This window comes from Schistocerca nitens, chromosome 9 (assembly GCF_023898315.1).
Source record: "Schistocerca nitens isolate TAMUIC-IGC-003100 chromosome 9, iqSchNite1.1, whole genome shotgun sequence".
NCBI lineage: Eukaryota > Metazoa > Arthropoda > Insecta > Orthoptera > Acrididae > Schistocerca > Schistocerca nitens.
The window spans coordinates 472862528-472881972 of NC_064622.1; the positions used below are offsets into that span (position 1 = coordinate 472862528).

A 19445-nucleotide genomic window follows, 5' to 3' on the forward strand; every position below is an offset into this window, starting at 1 on the left:
TTTGGCACTGCACGAGCATGTAGAGGGGTAGCGTTTTTACTGAAATTTGCTGCTCTATTACTCTCAATGTAGTTGAGTCTCAGTCATAATTTTTTTTGTCAGATATTCCCACGAGAATAAAGAACATTCTGTAAAATTTTCACTTGTTTTCATTCAGTCGCTTTTTAGATATTGACCTGCGAAAATTGACGTTAGAAGGGTTTTGGCCATTTTTGAAAAGCTCTAGAAAAAACAGGAGTGCATTCTCAGGAATGCAACTTTTTACTGCATTTAGTTATGTAAGTACACAACGCAGAGGTAACATATTATTAATGAGTCTCTCTTCCTTCATGAAAATTGAAGGCCTTAAAAGTTGAAGATTGATAAATTTTTTCAGAGTCTTTACAGAAAGAGTTTGAGTGACTCTCTTGCATGATAGAAAAATTAAAAAAAAAATTATGCCTGAAGTTCATTTCATGCTGAGCACACTGGTTTTTGAATTATTCTGATATCTTTTAAAATAACTTGGCAATTAAACTTTCCGCAAACATCGATTTCCACTAAAATTTGCCCAACCACCATTGTAGAAGCAGCTGCCAGAAGAAAACTATGACTTATAAAAATTTTTAAAACATTGTTTCGTGAATGTCTGTCTATAGGGAAGTCATGGAAAAAAAAAAAAAAGAAAATCAAAAATGTTGAGCCACATCGCCTGGGTGATTTGAAATGGATTGACCCCATACACAAAATACAAAAACATTCTTGAGGATACCAGACTGCACACTGTACGAATTGCTACCAAGACAGAAGTTACCTTTAACAGAGTTGTGAAGTGTAAGGTGAGATATCTCACACCAGTGTAAAAATACAGCTTTAAAGAATGCATGCACATATTTCTAAATTTATTTCACAGGCTTTTAGTGTTCATGTAATACTATAGCACGCAAGATTAATGGAATCAATAGCGCAGAATATGAAGCAGATTATAACTATAAAGCAGCTGCAGAAAAGAAGACTAACTGTATTTAATAGCAGAGATGAAGTAAGTATTATTTAATGTAAATATGTGATTACTACTGCAAATCATATTATAAAATGCTGCAAAGTAATATACCTGGACACAAATGGGACAGCATAATATGCTAAATGTGTGTGTGCCTAACAATTTTTAAAGCTGATAAATGAGAAATGATTCAATTTACAAGACCTGCCATTTCAATTATTGTAAAATATGGGTAATAAAATAGTAGGTGAACTAGAGACTGATGAATGCTGAACACATCCATCTTTAACAGAAACCAAAATCCATCAAGAGACTTCTGCGGAATTGTTTAAAAGTGACTGTCAGTACTGAGACAGTTTTGTTTTTCTTTCTTTTTCAGGTTTTTGGCTGAACACTGCACAAAATCTGGAATGTAATCAAACAAGGTACAGAAAATTTTGGGAGCAATGAAGCAATATCGAACTTGATATCACAGAGAATTTCTTTTGTCACAAAAATACTAGTACGTGGGTATCAACATCATCATAATTTACAAGACACACACATGATTGCAGTCTATAGTAATATTGATTATACTGTCACGAAACAATGAATAATCAATAACACTGTCCTTGTCCACTGAACAAGTACATGTAAACAGCATTCACTATAGGTGGAAAACATCTTTGAAAATTCATCGAAGAAAGGGACATCCTTCAGTGAAAATAATTTTTTGGTCAAACCACTAAAAGAATTTTACCACTCAAAACTGTAACCACAGCTTCACAAATTAAATAACTGAAAGAAGTCAATTTGTTATTTTTCTTCCTGTCCAGCTAGTCCAGAAACAGAATACCTATTCCATCTCTTTTTAGAACACCAACAAAGCTGCAACCATCGCCAAGACATTTGCTGAAGACCTATATTCCACTAGACACACAGTATCACCCAATCTTCAAACAACTCTACCACTTCCTTCACTAAAGTTTTTGTATCTTTCACTGTGACCTGCTACGAGATATATTCTAATTACATTTCTACTCCCTTCAACCAAAGTAGAATTGTCACCCATTCAACCTATACAATATCTTAGTCCATACCTACAGCAATCCTGCACATTACGTCTCTCCCTCTGGACAATCATGGTGCACAACCTATCCTACATGTTCATCTACCACCTTCTATTGCGGTTCAGCCAGGGGCGTTTGTGTTTATTGTTCCAATACAGGAAATATGTTATTGTACTTTGTGGTAAAAGTAGCAGGACACAGCAATAGATATGATACTTCAACTTTCTGAAACTGCATATCCAGTTTTCTTCTGGTTCAATATACATACACACATAAATGAGAGACTTAACATAGTAAGGCAAAGATTATCTGACAGTTTGCATTACAAATAAAATCGACATAACATTGAATGCAATCCAACATCAACACATGCTGTCAGAACTAAAGGAATTAATATTAGCTTCAGAAATGTAAATGCGCACACCTAGAGATACTGTGATCCATTGTTACAATTGGGCAATAGAGCAAGAAAGGGAAAATATGTCCACAGCACTAAGTTGAAGAGAGAACAAAACTACACATTAGTTCAACTTCTAAGAATTAATCGGTATGCAAGCAACTGAATAAACTTACAAAACAAAGCAAAAATGCAATCTGAATGCATCAAACTGTTCGTAACAGCAGCAGAGCAACTAGGTTTATACAAAGAGAATGTGGGAAATATTCGATAATGTAAAAACACAGCACTGCACTTTGCAAACTAATAAGTACATTAAATGATGTTAAAAGATAGGAAGGACAGATATAGAAGACTTCAACATACCAAATGGCAGTTTATAAAGATTGAAATGGAAGCAAGTGAAGCAAACAAAATGATACATTCAGGAACAATGCAGACACAACTTACATGTCCACGTCGTACGAGTAACCCTCTGCAGTCTCGAACATGTTGCACTTTAGCACCTCTGGCGCCAGGTAGCCTGGCGTACCACACAGGTCTGTACCACAAGAGCGCCTCACAGTCAACGGTATATGCAATTGGAGGCAAGGCTAAATAAATTACTCCTACCAATTCTCTGCCACTTCACTACTGAAGCAGTGATGTCATCTCCATTTAAAAATGAACTAAAAAATATTCTGCCACATACCCTACAATGGATTGAGGCTAACTACAAAAAATACACCTTCTACTCCCTTTCTTCAGTATTACGTTTTATGAAAACATGGAACTGACATAGTAATACTTATTTTTAATTGCAAACATTTGTGAATATTTCAAGGATGAATTAGTTGCTGTTTTGTGAATCAAAAAAGCTACTTTCAACCAGGATTGGAAACAGAATTTGTGGTTGCATGAATAAAATACCATATTTCAATAAAGGTATTCATTCAGTGTGAATAAATTGCTACTCAACATGTTTTTGACACTTGAAAAAAATCGAAATTTGCTTAACAATCATGTTGTACAAGATATCACTTCTCAATTAAAAAATAGTGCAACTGTTCACAACACTGTGTCAGATGTACCAACTAATCATACTCTGCTGACAGCAGAGGAATTATGTAACAGGATTTAAGTTTTGCCTCGTGCTATTAAACTGCCTTATGAACATTTGTTTAACACACACCAAACAATTCTTATCACATTACTTAATATTCTTGTCTGAGGGTAAATGAACAAAACAGAATATCTGATTACATATTGCTTTCCCATTTTATTCTGAGAGTTGTTGAGTATTATGGCCACTATTTTTTTAGATTGCAATCCGTTTATCAACTTCTGTACTAACTACAGAGATTCCATCCTCAAATAGAATAAAAATTTGGAACATTGCACTCAGTATTTTTATAGCATCAAAATCTAACCAGTAAAAACACTGCCTGTGTATGAAACATAGAATACTACAGAAGAACTTTGATAACATTAAAAGAGTACGATGATCTTTTCAACAAAATTACTGCCAGTCCCTTCACCCTGGCATTCATTTCTTAAAGATTCTGATCTAAACAAGTAAGGCTCCCATTGTGAAGTTTCCGACTGGTACGCGCTGCACACTGCTCATAGAATTAATTTCCTACAGCAGCAAATCTTCAATTTTCTGTCTTTTTTGAGATTTTCAGCTTTTATGTTTTCCATATGAGCAGTAAAAAGATCTCGGATAAACAGCATTGGTGCTCCATACTAACTTCCTAATATAAGACAATAATGATATGTTGTTGTGTGACATGATTAAATTAGAACAGAAAAAAATTTACCTCTCCTTTTTAAAAACTAATCACTTTACAGCTCACTTGGGAGCTAAGTCTATTAGCATACTGCAGATATTACATTTCACAATGTGTAAGTTATCAAGAACTTCAATACACTTATTTAGTATATTCCTGGAATAACAATTAAGGGAGCAGTGTTCTTTATTCATATTTTTTCTTTCTTTCACTCTTTCATTTATGAACTGCTACCTGAATCTATATGTGTGGATGTCTGATGTTTGTTCCTGTCATGTAGCATGTCTCGCATAAAACTCACTTCCATTTAGTGTTTTGTTAAGTGATAAATAAGACTACATTCTCCCTTTTCTAACCCTCTGCAGCACTTAATTGTGAATTGCAGAATAATCGTATAGATGTAGATGTATATGCCATTAACTCCAAAGAGAAAATTTTATTTGACCACCTTTATTTATTATTCAGAATGTGTACTATTTTCTAATGCCATATCTCTTTCTACAAGAGCAACATTTCATACTAAGTGAAACGAAACAAAATCCGATCTTTATATTTACAGTGGGGAAAAACCAGATACTGACTGCCTCATCGTGGATACAAGTTCCCTCTTTACTGAAAGAACAATTTGTGTGTCAATTAAGCTCTTATTACAATTTGATACACAGTAGTAATAGTAGTAATAATAACAATAATAACAATAATAATAATAATAATAAAACACAGAATCTACAATCCTTACTTACCAAATAACTTTTCACCTGGTTTTACAACTCTTGCAAAACCAAAGTCTGTCAACTTAATATTAAAGTTGTCATCCAGTAAAATGTTTTCTGGCTTCAAATCTCTGTGAACTATATTTTTACCATGTACATACTGCAAAGCTTCAAATAATTGCCGCATAATATACCTGAAAGATAAAGAGAAAGTGCTCACACTGAGAAATGTGAGAAAGCTGAACATCAAAGTAACATAGCAATTATTACTTAAATAGCTTACTCATTGTAAACACTTAACGTTTCTTCTTCACCATCTTCATCTGTGCAAACAATCTGTCAAGAGACAACATTTATATTGTGTGTGTGTGTGTGTGTGTGTGTGTGTGTGTGTGTGTGTGTGTGTGGACAGCACATAGCAGGAACTCGTACTTTAACCATTGCCTTGTAATGTATCTTTCCCATGCTATTAAGGATAACCTTATGAACCATAACGGACCAGACCCCAGTAGATGTTGAGGTGAGTATGAGTCTTATGGGGAGCTGTTGGGACACTGCCTTTGTTGTGATCTTCAAATCTGAGTATAGTGTGGCACTTCAAACGTTTTCAATGCACGGAAAATTCAGAGGGTGCTATGGCAACACATACCAACACCTACTTGCAAAATATAAATCGTGGCAGCAGTACTCGAGTCAGTGTGTGGCGATAATTCAAACCAGACAGCTTACTAGCAGCTCATTAGAGGGTCACACCAGTAGCCAGGCTGGCAGCAGCTCCAAAACTCACGCACAGCCCCGACCAGAGTGCACGGGCCAGATTATTTCATACTTCGACGAAACTAATTTTGGGCAAATCAAACGGAAGTGTTACTCCACGAGAAGATTGTTCAGGCCCACGTCGCAATAATGCGGGCGCCATAAATGCCGCCAGCTGCATTGGGAAGACCTCAGCTGTACAATGTGCTACCACAATCGACTCTTCTACTCTTCACCATGAAGTGGGATTTTACCAACAGGACACTGCTGAGGGGAGAGGACTAAGTATTCTGTTTTCTCTACACCTCACACACTTGTAAAGTGTTTTGGGGCCATTATTACAATCTTCATCCATACAGACTCTAAGTACCCAACCTGGGACTCGTACTTTTGGAACTCATTCATTTGAGCATTCACTCAAGTCAAGAAACTTCCTTCGTGTTTCATTTTTCTTTAGACGTTAATTATTGATTAATACCAGATCTGTGAATTTATTTCTTATGTTGCAAATAAAACCGTCTAATTGTACACTGATCAGCCAGAACATTACGATCACCGACATACTATCGATATAAACCTGTCCAGGCGATAGCAGCATCACATTGAGAGGAATGGCTGCTAAGTCACACACACGCACGGTGCACTTAATATCAGTGAGTGTGCTGTACGTGTGTAGAATGGGCAAGGTGCGTGATCTATCTGAGCCTGACTGATGGCAGATTGTCACAGCCCGGCATCTCAGCACAAACATTTCATAAACTGCACAACCTGTCACGTGTTCGACGAGAGCTTTGATGTCTTCAACACGCGGCAAAACTGTGATGAAATCATGTCCGGATATTGTGGGATTGTGAAGCCACAGTTCATTGCAGATGTCGGATGTTGTAGGGTGCGCAGATTGGTAAAACACAACAGGTGGCGAACCGTGGCAGAACTAATATCAAACTTTAATGCTGGGCAAAGTACGAGTGTGTCCGAACACACAGTGGGCCTTCACAGCTGACAACACATGCACGTACCAACGTTACCACAATTACAATGGCAAATATGACTAAAATGGGCATGTGACCATTACCATTGGACGTTGGCACAGTGGCAGAGCATTGCACGATATGGCGAATCCTGATACTTTCTTCACTGTGCCCTTTCTTTGTTAATCACCTCCTCCTCCCTCTCCGTAGTTTGCCTCCTCACACCTGTCTCTGTCCGTCTCCCCCCCCATCTTCATTCCCATGTCCTTCCCCACCTCCTCTCACTATGTTGGTGTTGCAAAGGAAATCATGATTGGTAACTGAAGTCACTTAAAATGAATGGGTAATTCGACTGGTATATAGAGTATGAGAGAGATCTCACCAGCTGCTGGATCTGTGTGGACAGTAGCTTCAATGATAGTATTTTGCATGATAATAATCTGTGAACTGGTAGGATTACGAAGTTTCAAATGATTCAGCTTCTGTAGCAGTATTCTAAGCCAATAAACCACAGATAAAACTTTCCTGTTTTCTGTTAAATCCAACTGGAGGAGTAAAATGAACAGCATATCCTTGCACATACATATTTTGTTTATATATTTTAAAAAAGAGAAGCCTTCATTTGAATTTAGAGAATCTCTTATATTACTGTGGAGAACCAAATGGAAAATTAAATGGAGTTGGATTTTTAGTAACCAAAACCATTGTCGACAAGATAACAGTATTAGAAGGAACTTCAAGCAGAATTGCATGCTTGGTCCTAAGAATATCAGACAGGTATAAGTTCCAAACAGTTCAAGCATATGCACCTACATCTCCTCACTAAGATGAAGAGATAGAATTTTTCTACAAATGTCTGAAGGAAACCTTTGAGAAAGGCAGAGATTATTTTTATAAATTCATTATTGGAGGCTTTAATGACAAAGTTGGAACATACAAAGAAGATGATTCAGTTGTTGACAAGTATAGAATAGACGAAAGAAATGATAGAGGTGAGAGATTGGCATAATTTGCAGAACGCATGAAAACACCTATTATGAATACGCTTTCCAAGAAGCACCCTAGTCGCAAATGGACTTTGAGTCCTAACTTTAAAGTGAAAAACAAGATAGACTTCATTCTCACCAATAGGCCTCAAAACATCCTAGATCTCACTGTGTTAAACAGGTTCAAGACAAGCAATGATCAGTGACTGGTAAGAGCAAGATCTGAATTTAATACAAAATATGAAAGATTAAAAATAGTTAAACGAAAAAGTACAATTTTAAATGTAAAAAATCTTGAAGAATGGAAATAGGAATTTCAAGAAAGAATTCAGAGAAAATTAAAAGAATGTGAAGCAGAAGAAGTATCAAAGGTACTAATCATGACAGCTATAGAAGTGAATGGCTTATGTAAATCTCAAAACCAACACAAGAAACTGACAAATAAAGAGAAGAAGAATGGAAGTTGATACAGACAAAGATAAGATAGAATATGCAGAGCTGTGCAAAGCTCTGAGAAAGAGCATGAAAGACGACATCAAGAAGTATGAAGAAGACACGCTCCAGTCTTGAGAATAAATCTAGTTTAAAGAAAGCTAAGCGAATGCTTATGATTGGAAGGAATCAGCTAATAGCATTAGACACAGATCACGGCCGAATTACAGACAAGAAAAAAATACTTTAATGTATTGAAAATTTCTATACTAACCTATACAGTAAAATATAATAATTCAAAATATAATAATTCCAATCCCAAAGAAAGCAGGTGTTGACAGATGTGAAAATTATCGAACTATCAGTTTAATAAGCCACGGCTGCAAAATACTAATGTGAATTCTTTACAGACGAATGGAAAAACTAGTAGAAGCCGACCTCGGGAAAGATCAGTTTGGATTTCGTAGAAATATCGGAACATGTAAGGCAATACTGACCCTACGACTTATTTTAGAAGCTAGATTAAGGAAAGGCAAACCTACGTTCCTAGCATTTGTAGACTTAGAGAAAGCTTTTGACAATGTTGACTGGAATACTCTCTTTCAAATTCTGAAGGTGACAGGGGTAAAATACAGGGAGTGAAAAGCTATTTACAATTTGTACAGAAACCAGATGGCAGTATAAGAGTCGAGGGACATGCAAGGGAAGCAGTGGTTGGGAAGGGAGTGAGACAGGGTTTTAGTCTCTCCCCGATGTTATTCAATCTGTATATTGAGCAAGCAGTGAAGGAAACAAAAGAAAAATTTGGAGTAGGTATTAAAATCCATGGAGAAGAAATAAAAACTTTGAGGTTCGCCGATGACATTGTAATTCTGTCAGAGACAGCAAAGGACTTGGAAGAGCAGTTGAGCGGAATGGATAGTGTCTTGAAAGGAGGATATAAGATGAACATCAACAAAAGGAAAACAAGGATAATAGAATGTAGTCTAATCAAATCGGGTAATGCTGAGGGAATTAGATTAGGAAATGAGAGACTTAAAGTAGTAAAGGAGTGTTACTATTTGGGGAGCAAAATAACTGATGATGGTCGAAGTAGAGAGGATATAAAATGTAGACTGGCAGTGGGAAGGAAAGCATTTCTGAAGAAGAGAAATTTGTTAACATTGAGTATAGATTTAAATGTCAGGAAGTCGTTTCTGAAAGTATTTGTATGGAGTGTAGCCATGTATGGAAGTGAAATGTGGACGATAAATAGTTTAGATAAGAAGAGAATAGAAGCTTTCGAAATGTGGTGCTACAGAAGAATGCTGAAGATTAGATGGGTAGATCACATAACTAATGAGGAAGTATTGAATAGGATTGGGGAGAAGAGAAGTTTGTGGCACAACTTGACTAGAAGAAGGGATCTGTTGGTAGGACATGTTCTGAGGCATCAAGGAATCACCAGCTGAGTATTGGAGGGCAGCATGGAGGGTAAAAATCGTAGAGACCAAGAGATGAATACACTAAGCAGATTCAGAAGGATGTAGGTTGCAGTAGGTACTGGGAGATGAAGCTTGCACAGGGTAGAGTAGCATGGAGAGCTGCATCAAACCAGTCTCAAGACTGAAGACCCCAACCACAACAACAACAACAACAACAACAACAACAACAGTAAAATCAATGATGATACCTTGATCCTTGATGAATTGGATGTTTCTGCTGCCCAAATTCCAGAAATATTCTCATCAGAAGTCAAACATGCAATACACAATATGAAAAAAAGGGACTGCTCCAGGTAGTGATGACCTCCTAGTCGATGTTCTAAAACTGATAGATGAGGAATCCATAAAGCATTCAGTTAAGATATTTTCAGGTTGTTTGCGCTGTGGAACATTACCAAGAGACTGGAATAAAGCCAAAATAATTCTAATATGTAAGGAAGGTAGTACCAAAGATACAAAGAACTATCACTCTATCAGCTTACCCTCCATAGCATACAAAATTTTCACTAGGATCTTGACTACCAGGTTGAGCACTACACGCGACCAGGCTCAACCCACTGAGCAAGCGGGTTTCTGATCAGGATTTAGCACAGCTGATCATATCTTTACGCTATGGGAAATAATTAGTAGAACAAATGAGAACCATCTACTCCTTTTGCCTTGCTTTTATATACTTTGAAAAGGCCTTTGATTCGATCAGTCACCCAGCTATGTTTGTGGCTCTAAAAGAACAAGGAGTAGCACAGGGCTATATCAAAATCCTACATAACATTTACAGAAACTCCACAGCCTTTGTGAGTGTTGCCAAAGATACTGATGAATTTCCCATTGAAAAGGGTGTAAAGCAACTATTTTCAGCAGTCTTAGAAAAAGCCATGTCTAATTTCAATTGGGTAGGAAAGGGAATTCATGTTCGCCGGTAAAAGACTGAACTTGAGGTTTGCAAATAATATTGTCCTATTTGGAGATGACATAGAAGAACTTCAAGTATTAGTTAACGAACTTGCATTAGTGTGCTCTGAAGTTGGACTAAAAATGAACATTGATAATTATCAATGAATGGACACCTGAGGGAAGTATATCAGTTCGAAGTACACAACTCCAAAGAGTCACAGAATATATCTATCTGGGACAACTGATAAACATGAAAGGAGATTTAAAACCAGAAATATTACAGCAAATTAAATTGGGCTGCCAAGCTTATGGGAGGCACTCTTCAATTTTGAAGTCTAAGATGTTGGTTGAGCTGAAGAATCTATTTTTGACCAATGCGTATTGCCAGTAATAACTTGTGGCTGCAAAACATGGACATTAAATGAGTTGTTAGGAAGCTAACAGTAGCCCAAAGAGGAATGGAAAGATCAATGTCGGGTTACACGAAAAAAAGACAGGAAGAGAGCAGATGAAATAAGACAAACATCGAAGGTCACCAACAGTGTGGAAAGAGGGAATACATTGAACTGAAGTGGGCTGGTCATGTTGCTCGAACAAAAGAAGATAGATGGTCTAAGCAAGTCCTAGACTGGAGCCCAGTTTACCAAAAAAGACCTAGAGGAAGACCACCAGACAGACAGGAGAGAGAGATAAGGAAGACGGTGGGATTCAATTGGCAAAGGGAAGCTCAGAATCAGAAGAAATAGAAGATCTTACTGGGGTGCTTTGTTACAAGCTGACTCAAAGAGGCCACATCATTAAGTGATAGAACTGTAAATTTTTTTGAAACAATTTGTGTAATGGTTTAAATGCCCTGATATCATAGTTAAACCTGACTGCGAGAAAGAAAACTAAACTGCATTTTCACAGCACAGTACCACAGAGAATTTTCTTTTTCTCACAGTTGGTTTTAACAGAGACCTGTACATTGTTGTTCAAAAATATAAATAGCTTATGCCTGTCTGAATATATATTAGTGTACTAGCTATACCTGGCCATGCTTTGCAGTGGCGCAATTTGTTTAAATGGAAATTAAAGAAGACACATTTCTAACATGTATGGCAATGGAATGCACATCCAAATCTCCTTCTCTGCCCTGCCTGTCACCTTCCCCTCTCCCTTTCTTTGTGTATCTCCTCCTTCCTCCCTCCTTTTTCCATCTCCTCCTGCTGCCACCCTCTGTCCATCTCCTCCTCCACATTTTCTATGTCCTTCCCCCCACCGTCTTGTCATCTCCTCTTCCCCCCTCTCTCTGACGTTGATTCTTGTTTATTGTTACTGTTAATTCAGATTATGTAGTAGTATTCTAACTATAAACCAATAAGACATAAATACAACTTTCCTGTCTGATAACAACATTTCACTATACATGATACAATTTATATGCACTTAAACATTTATTAGAGTACAGTATAAAAATTTGAAGTAAATCAAATAGGCACATTTTCAAATTTTTGGTAACAATGTTTTCCCTTTATATATTATACTAAAGTATTAGTTACCTAAAAATATGCCTGTATTAGAATCTGACATTGTGTCAAATTTGAAAGCAGATTTTGAACAAATGAACGTCTACATTTTTATTTATTTCAATTGTGCAACAAACTGAAGTAAATTGACCAAGTATATTTTGAGAGTTGAGATAATTTGCTTTCGACAACAGCAATACTCTTTCACTGACAAAATTTTTTTACAAGGATTTCTCCTTTCATTCTCATACGGTGTTCTATGTTGAAATGAGGAGGAGATTAGTGTTTAACATCCCATTGACAATGAGGTCATTACAGACAGAGCACGAGCTCAGATAGGGAAGAATGGAGAAGGTAATTGGCCGTGCCTTGAGCAATTGACGAAAATCGTGGATAACCTAAATCACAACATCAAGACACAGGTTTGAACTGTTATCCTCCCAAATGCAAGTCCAGTGTGCTAACTGCTCCGCTACCCTGCTCGGTCTATGTTGAAATGATATACTACCTGGAATGACATGGGGTGTGAAGTGAGCACACTGATCTACGGAGTGGCTGAATACTGTACACCAGTCTGGATGAGACGTACATGCATAGTTAAAGTGGAAGTCTAACTGAAGGAGACAATGTGGACAATCTCTGAACATTCAGGGCCGCCCCATGTGCCTGGCTTGCCATTCTAACAAACACAGAACCGCTCAAAATTGTGTAATCACAGATAATACAGAAAAATCCTAGGAAACCCAGAATTCTCTATATACTGAGATCTAGCACCTACAGACTTGAATCCAAGTCACCTTTATGAAAAATTTGTGAAGAATTGCAAGGCTGCAACTCGAAGACAGTTTTTAAAGAACTATGGGCTGTAAGTGGACATTAGAACCAAAACTCTGTGGATGACCTCAAGAAGAAGATCAATGGATTCAACCTCCGGAGAAAATTGTTGATGACTCTGAAGTCTGTGAGGCATGTGTTGGTAGCAGTAAGCAACTAATGAACAAACGGGGCCTACTGGACAGTCCTGAATGTGAGTGCGGAGAAATCCAATTAATGGACCATTTACTGGTGCATGAAGTGCATGGCATCTGAAGGGTATACACACACACTGACTCAGTCAAATAGTGGCTCAAGGAATATTTTTAATATTCCATAGTATTATAAGAACATATACAAACAATATTGCAACTTGGTGCAGAGCTATCAGAATATTTTAGTTAACACACTATACAATGAATGTCTTTGTAAATGCCTAACAAATAAATAATACATAACAAAACAGTACTTTTATTTTGTGAAATGGTTGTCGGTTTTATTACGAAGTACCGCCTTCAGGCCATTGTACAATCAAAAACATCAAAATGTATAACTAAAGTATTCTTTAGGAAAGCTTGTTTTACAATTGTACTGTTGTCCATAACAAGAGCAGTGTTGACTAGTAAGAATTATTTGCACTGAAAACATTATACACCATGCAAAGCAAATAGTGTCACAGTGTCATTATGTAATACTTTTACAGTTATTAGTTGGTGATGTTTAGCTGCATTCCAATTTTATGTTTATACCAGCAGTGTCTACATGTATGATAAAATTCTCAGAGGCAACACATTGCACTTCCACCACACTGTATCACGGCACACCAACCTGCCGTGGCTGCAAAATTGTACTCTTCCTGTGCAATGTGCTGTTGCAAGAGAAGTGTATCAATGGAACTTATTGTTAGTATTAGGACAAGTACACAAAAGATAATGAAACCGATTTGTATTACTTTCTCCTAATGTGAATATAATCCTCTTGTTGAGAAAATCAAACACTGCTGCCTTAATCCTGGGGGGTAGTGTATGGTAATGAGTGATGAAACCATTTTAACCTTACAGTTTCAATGGTGAAGTTTGTTACACACATGGGCACTGCTGGGAGAAACAGAATACTGTAAATGCAGCCAAATACTGTCAAATGACGACAGTGGAGCAATAAATAGCCACTCTATGTCACTATTCCCTTTGGATGCTAGATAATACTGTCCATATAAACAATTCTGGCTAGTTAATAAATAATGATATTATTACAGACAGTAACTACCAGATTACAATGTTTTGTTATTTGATCAGTGCTTTACAGAGGTACAACTGTTAAGACAAATTAAGACTTATGGTTCAAAAAGCACACGTTGAACACGATTACTCCACTGGATAAAGGAAAGAGAGTTACTCACAAGAAGGGAAAAGGCTATTATTACGGACACAGACTCACGGTCACCCAGTTGCAAACACTGGAGTACGTTTCCCCAACTCCACTTAGGCAAAGTGTCAATTCATCACTGAAGACGACACGATCCAGAAGATCTTCGTCATGCAGCAACATTTCGTTTGCAAAGTTGGCACATAAACTATAGTCTGTAGGCTTTAGAACTTGTAATAACTCAAAACGATAAGGACGTAGTTTAAGCATCTTGTTAAAAATTTCCACACAGACTCATTGGAATTGCTAATTCACAACTAGCCTTCCAAAGGGGTTTCTCGGGTCTCCACATGAAAGACTCACTCGTTCAATGCGTTCTTCAGTTACTCTCGATTACTCCATACTCTTCCCTTTGTGCAAAAAGTACAAACAAAACTGTTTGAGTTGATCTTTCATTTGATGTACAATTTATAGTTGCAAGTTGAATATAATAAATGCTACAAAGCGATAAAATCTGTATATTCATTTTGAAACACCCTGCATTATGTGGTCAGTGCTTCAGTACAGGGCAGCCCACTGTTGTTAGCACTGAACAACAAACGAGAACTGTAAATTTCTTGTAAATGTCTACCAAACTCTTAACTTTATCTCCCAAGAAAGATTCTGCTGTTATCACTGTGACACGACACGGCACCACCTGAAACTACAATCTATTATCTATAAATGGTTACTATCTCCTAATAACCTACACTAACTGTGAACCTCGTGACAGAGGGGTGGTTTGCATGTATGAACAACATAGATAATTGTAGAGTAGACACAACCTCAGATGGATATTTGTGGAGAGGCCAACATAACATCATGTTCCTGCAGCCTCTTCAGTAGTTCCAAGGGCAATAACTGGGATGACTGAGTGATCTAGCACTGCTACGTAAGTACTGCAAATGACTGAAAGACAGGAGAAACTGCAGTTACTACATTTTCCCCACAAGCATACAGCTCTACTGTATGATTTAATGCAGAGAGCATCCTTTTGAGTAAAATATTCTGAAAATATAATAGTACCACAATCTGATATCTTGGCATGGCCTGATCAGGTGGACGTTGTCATCAGAAAAAACAAAAAGGCTTTTTACAGATTGCAGCATGGAATGTTAGCTCCCTTAGGTTACAGAACTTGTAAAAGAGAAATTGATAAGTTGACATTAGATATGGAAGAAATTAGTGAAATACCAGTGGTTATAATTGAACTTTTCCTATTTAACATGTTGTAACATGGAAACCAATTACAGTACGAGCACCAAACCTGGTAGCATTAATGTCAGAGTACGGAATGCAAGACTTCCCTGTGTCACAGCGTCACTGTCCAGTTCCAACTATGGCCACCAAGTGCCACAATCAGTCATCGTGATTCTTAGTTTCATACACCTGACCAGTCGCAGTGCATTTTTTGACGTGTCAACATGAGCTTGGACAAAAGGAGCAGGGCACTATTGGTTGAAGTTCTATTATCAAAACAACAGTAATGTTGAAGCTGCACTTTGAGAATATCACCGACTGAAAGGATTAAGGGAGGGTCCTCTTTCTCCACCTGCTGTACGGAGCATGAAGAAGTAGTTTGAATCGAATGGAGAACTGGGTGTCTCTCCGGGAAGAGGTCGACAAGTGGTTGATGAAATCTCTATTGCTATGGCAGACAATGCTGCAAGCAATTCCTGATTGTCAGGCAGTGGGCATGCTCTGTCATGACAGCTGAACATCCGTAGTCCACTGTATGGAAGGTGCTTCAAACCATTCTCAAATGGTATCCATACACAATCCATATCGTACAGCAGCTTGCACCACAGGATGCACAATGATGTGTTGACTTTGCTCCGACTTTCTTGCAAGGTTGAAGTTGACAAGGGATGGCCCTGGACCATCCTATAGACAGACGAAGCTCATTTTTCTCTGACGAGTGAAGTGGACACACAGAATTGCCAAGTGTGGGGATCTCCACCTCCAATCACTGTGCATGAAGTTCCTCAGTATGGTGAACATGTTGCCGTACGGTGTGGCTTCACGGCTACATTCATCAATGGCCTATTCTTTTTTGAATAGGTTGGCACTCAAGGACCAAAGCCACGCAGTGAAACTGGCCAGAGTTACTGCGATATGTTTTGCCAACATGTCATACCCACCCTACAGGACAAAGATGCATTGAACACAACAGTTTTTATGTATGATGGGCCCCACCATGCATCACTCATGAAGTTCACCTGCTTCATCAAAACACATTTGGAAACGATCGAATTATCAGCTGATCGTTTCCAAATGCTTGGCTGGCACGATCACCTGATCTCACTCCCTCCTACCTGAAGGACAGGGTTTACCAGGGGAACATGTGCTGATGTAAAACACAGCATATTAAGAAAGGTAGCCAGCATACCTACGGATGTGCTTTGATCTGCTGTGCAGAATATGATCCCGCACTTTCAGACTCTTCTGGTCACTGATGGGAGCCATACTGAGCCCCTTTTGTAGAAGTAATGGTACCAATATGTAATGGTATGATGTACCATAGCAGCACATAAAACATGTTTCAATTGAACTGATTCTGCATTATTTTTCTTCCCCCACTCCCCTGACATTAATGCTACCAAGCTTGGTACTCATACAATAATTAATTTCCGTGTTATAACATTTTAAATAGGAAAAGTTTAATTATAACCATCTGGCACAGTACCAGGAATGATAGGACTACTTCTCTGGTGTTTACAGAGTTATCAACACAAAAATAAAAAGGGGTAATTTATGTCTAGGTTTAATAATGAGTAATAAAATAGGAAGCTAATATGAACAGAATAGTGAACACATTTATAATAGAATATCCTCTGCAGGCCAGATTGAAACTAACTGCAGGCAGGATGTGGACCATGGGCACCAGTTGCTCACCTGCGCTACAGGGCTACAACTACCTCCGGCGTTTCAGAAGAATTACACATATCACTGGACAGAGCATCTTTCCAAGTTTTGATTTGTAATATGCACTGTGGTATAGTTTTACTATGATGGCGATAACAATGATGATGATGATGATGATGATGATGATGGGTTTTTAAAGGGACTAAACATCTTTGTTTCCAGTCCCTTATGCACAGGACATTCATGTAAAATGATGAACGAGAAAAGGAGAACTGACAGTTCCAGGATGTTTGACATTCATTCACTGTGGATGAAAATTTGTGTAACAGTAGCTTGAATCAGATGATTAAAAGTGAGATAAAACCCAGGCAGCTAAAAACTATAGCCAATCACTCAATGATGCTCCAAGTCAGCCGCACTAAAATGGGGTGAAAAAATGAAGACTGAACATGCTAGAGAGTCAATTAGCTTAAACTACTAAATAAATAAAATACAAACACGAAAATTAAAAATGCACGATAGTGCAGAGGCAGCAAGTAGCTGGAGGCCACTCGGGGCACACGCCACAGCGATAGAGTCCCTGTCCTCCCACCAAATCCACCTCACATGAAATTAAATCAATGTTTGTTTGTTCATATTTCATGCACTGCCATACCATTCATGTGATTGTGATAAAATTTTGCCAACTTATTGCTTGCACATGCACAAAGGTTACAGGCAAAGTGCAATTAAATTACAGTAGGTGGCACAAGTGTTGAACTGGCAAATGTATTTGAAAGAGCACTTAAGTTGTGAGGTGTTTGAATGTGACAGAAACAAACAGATTGGTGTTTTATTGTGTCTAACTCATTTCAATGCTGATAAAAATTACTTATACCTAACTGAAATTTTCCAGTGCAAACAGTAATTTTTCCATTTTTTCTGTGAATCAACGAACAATACATTGGTTATACGAGCATATATCGTCTTAATTGCTTCGTCAGAAAAAATATGCCTCCCAAATGTTCATCACTTTAGTAGATGTACCAGTGCAGCATGTAGAAATAAGTGAATTTAAGCTTCTCAAACAAATAAGGATGACAAGCAAGCAATGAAGCAGACCATTGCATCAGAATCACATCATCAGCAAGTGCCAAGCATCGAAAGAGAATGTTTACGTGTTGCCTCATCACGTGCATCATAATCACATGACCAACATGCAGCAAGAAATGAAGCAGATCATTTATGGATTGCTTATTCACATGCATCACAATCAGAAGATCAACATGCTCCAACAATATAATGAGAACATTTACGTGCTACTTGATCTCGATGAACAGTAAATGTTTATATGAATATGGCTTAATTTCAATTTTATTTTAACTACGATTATCATTTGTATCTCAACATAAATCTCGGTCAAATGGGTAAGACGTGTGGGCACTGTGGTTCACTTAAGATCGACAATGAAACACCAGGAATGTGCTCACCAAATGGCAAAGTTAAACTGCTGGCATTGCATCCACCACTTGATCCACTGTTGTTATTGCATTTGGGCAACTCATCTGATTCCAAACACTTTTTGCAGAACATTAGCAAATATAATTCAGTGTTTCCAATGCTATCTTTTGGAGCCGACAAAGTTTTCCGAGATCACTACATGCCTACTTTCAAAATTCAAGGACAAACACATCATGGTGTTGGTTCATTTCTATCCATCTCCAATGCTGAACATAAATTTCTACAAATCTACTTTACGGGTGACGATGAGGCACAAGTTGACCAATGCTGCGATGCAATTCTAAACGCCAAATGCCACATTATATCCTATCTGCTTCTTAGCAGATTGTCTGCATTACCCCCCCCCCCTCCCCCCTTACAGCAAAAGCTACTTGACGTAGTCAGTGTTGCCCAGAGTCCAGGAGCCCCAGATTGAATACATACCAGCTCCCTGGAATATGTGGAGAGCTTACCGTTCGGGCATCAGCAGTGTGATGCAAGCATTGTCAGGGGATTAGAACCATGGAATGTATGACAACCTCCTCCTTCCAACACGATCAATTGGCTACCACACTGGATTTCAGGTATGAACATAAATCTACTATAACAGTAGGTGCATAAAATCACAGTGTTCAGTAGATAGATTATGCACCACATAAGATGTTCTTCCAAAAATGACCCATACTTCCTTGAAATTTAGAAAGTTGGAGGTTAAACCCTAATAGGAGACCAAAGTAATAGCCCAAAAAAGTTGAGTGGAAGGTTGTGAAATGAGCTAAAACTGACAGGTGTTCCAATAGTAGCTGAGATATTAGTGTAACAACTCGATTAGGTATACAACTTCATTTAATTGCCTATTACGACATGCAAGAAATAAGTGCAGGTCTATTCTAGTCACGTGCTAGGAGAAGTTGCACTAGGGAACAGGAGTGTCAGAACATGT

The 19445-nt window shown here is 37.9% G+C and overlaps 1 protein-coding gene across 4 annotated transcripts in view; it reads right to left on the minus strand.

Moving 5' to 3' along the window:
• The window catches only part of LOC126202927 (phosphorylase b kinase gamma catalytic chain, skeletal muscle/heart isoform), a 137925-nt gene that overhangs the window by 95557 nt on the left and 22923 nt on the right, over window positions 1–19445 (minus strand). For 3 of the 4 annotated variants that reach the window (XM_049937020.1, XM_049937016.1, XM_049937019.1), the window contains 2 exons: window positions 4941–5104; window positions 2879–2969 (listed from right to left, as the gene is read on the minus strand). In XM_049937020.1, the coding sequence (XP_049792977.1) occupies window positions 2879–2969; window positions 4941–5104 (255 nt within the window). The remainder of the gene's footprint in view (window positions 1–2878; window positions 2970–4940; window positions 5105–19445) is intronic. The other variant, XM_049937017.1, reaches the window with a different exon arrangement.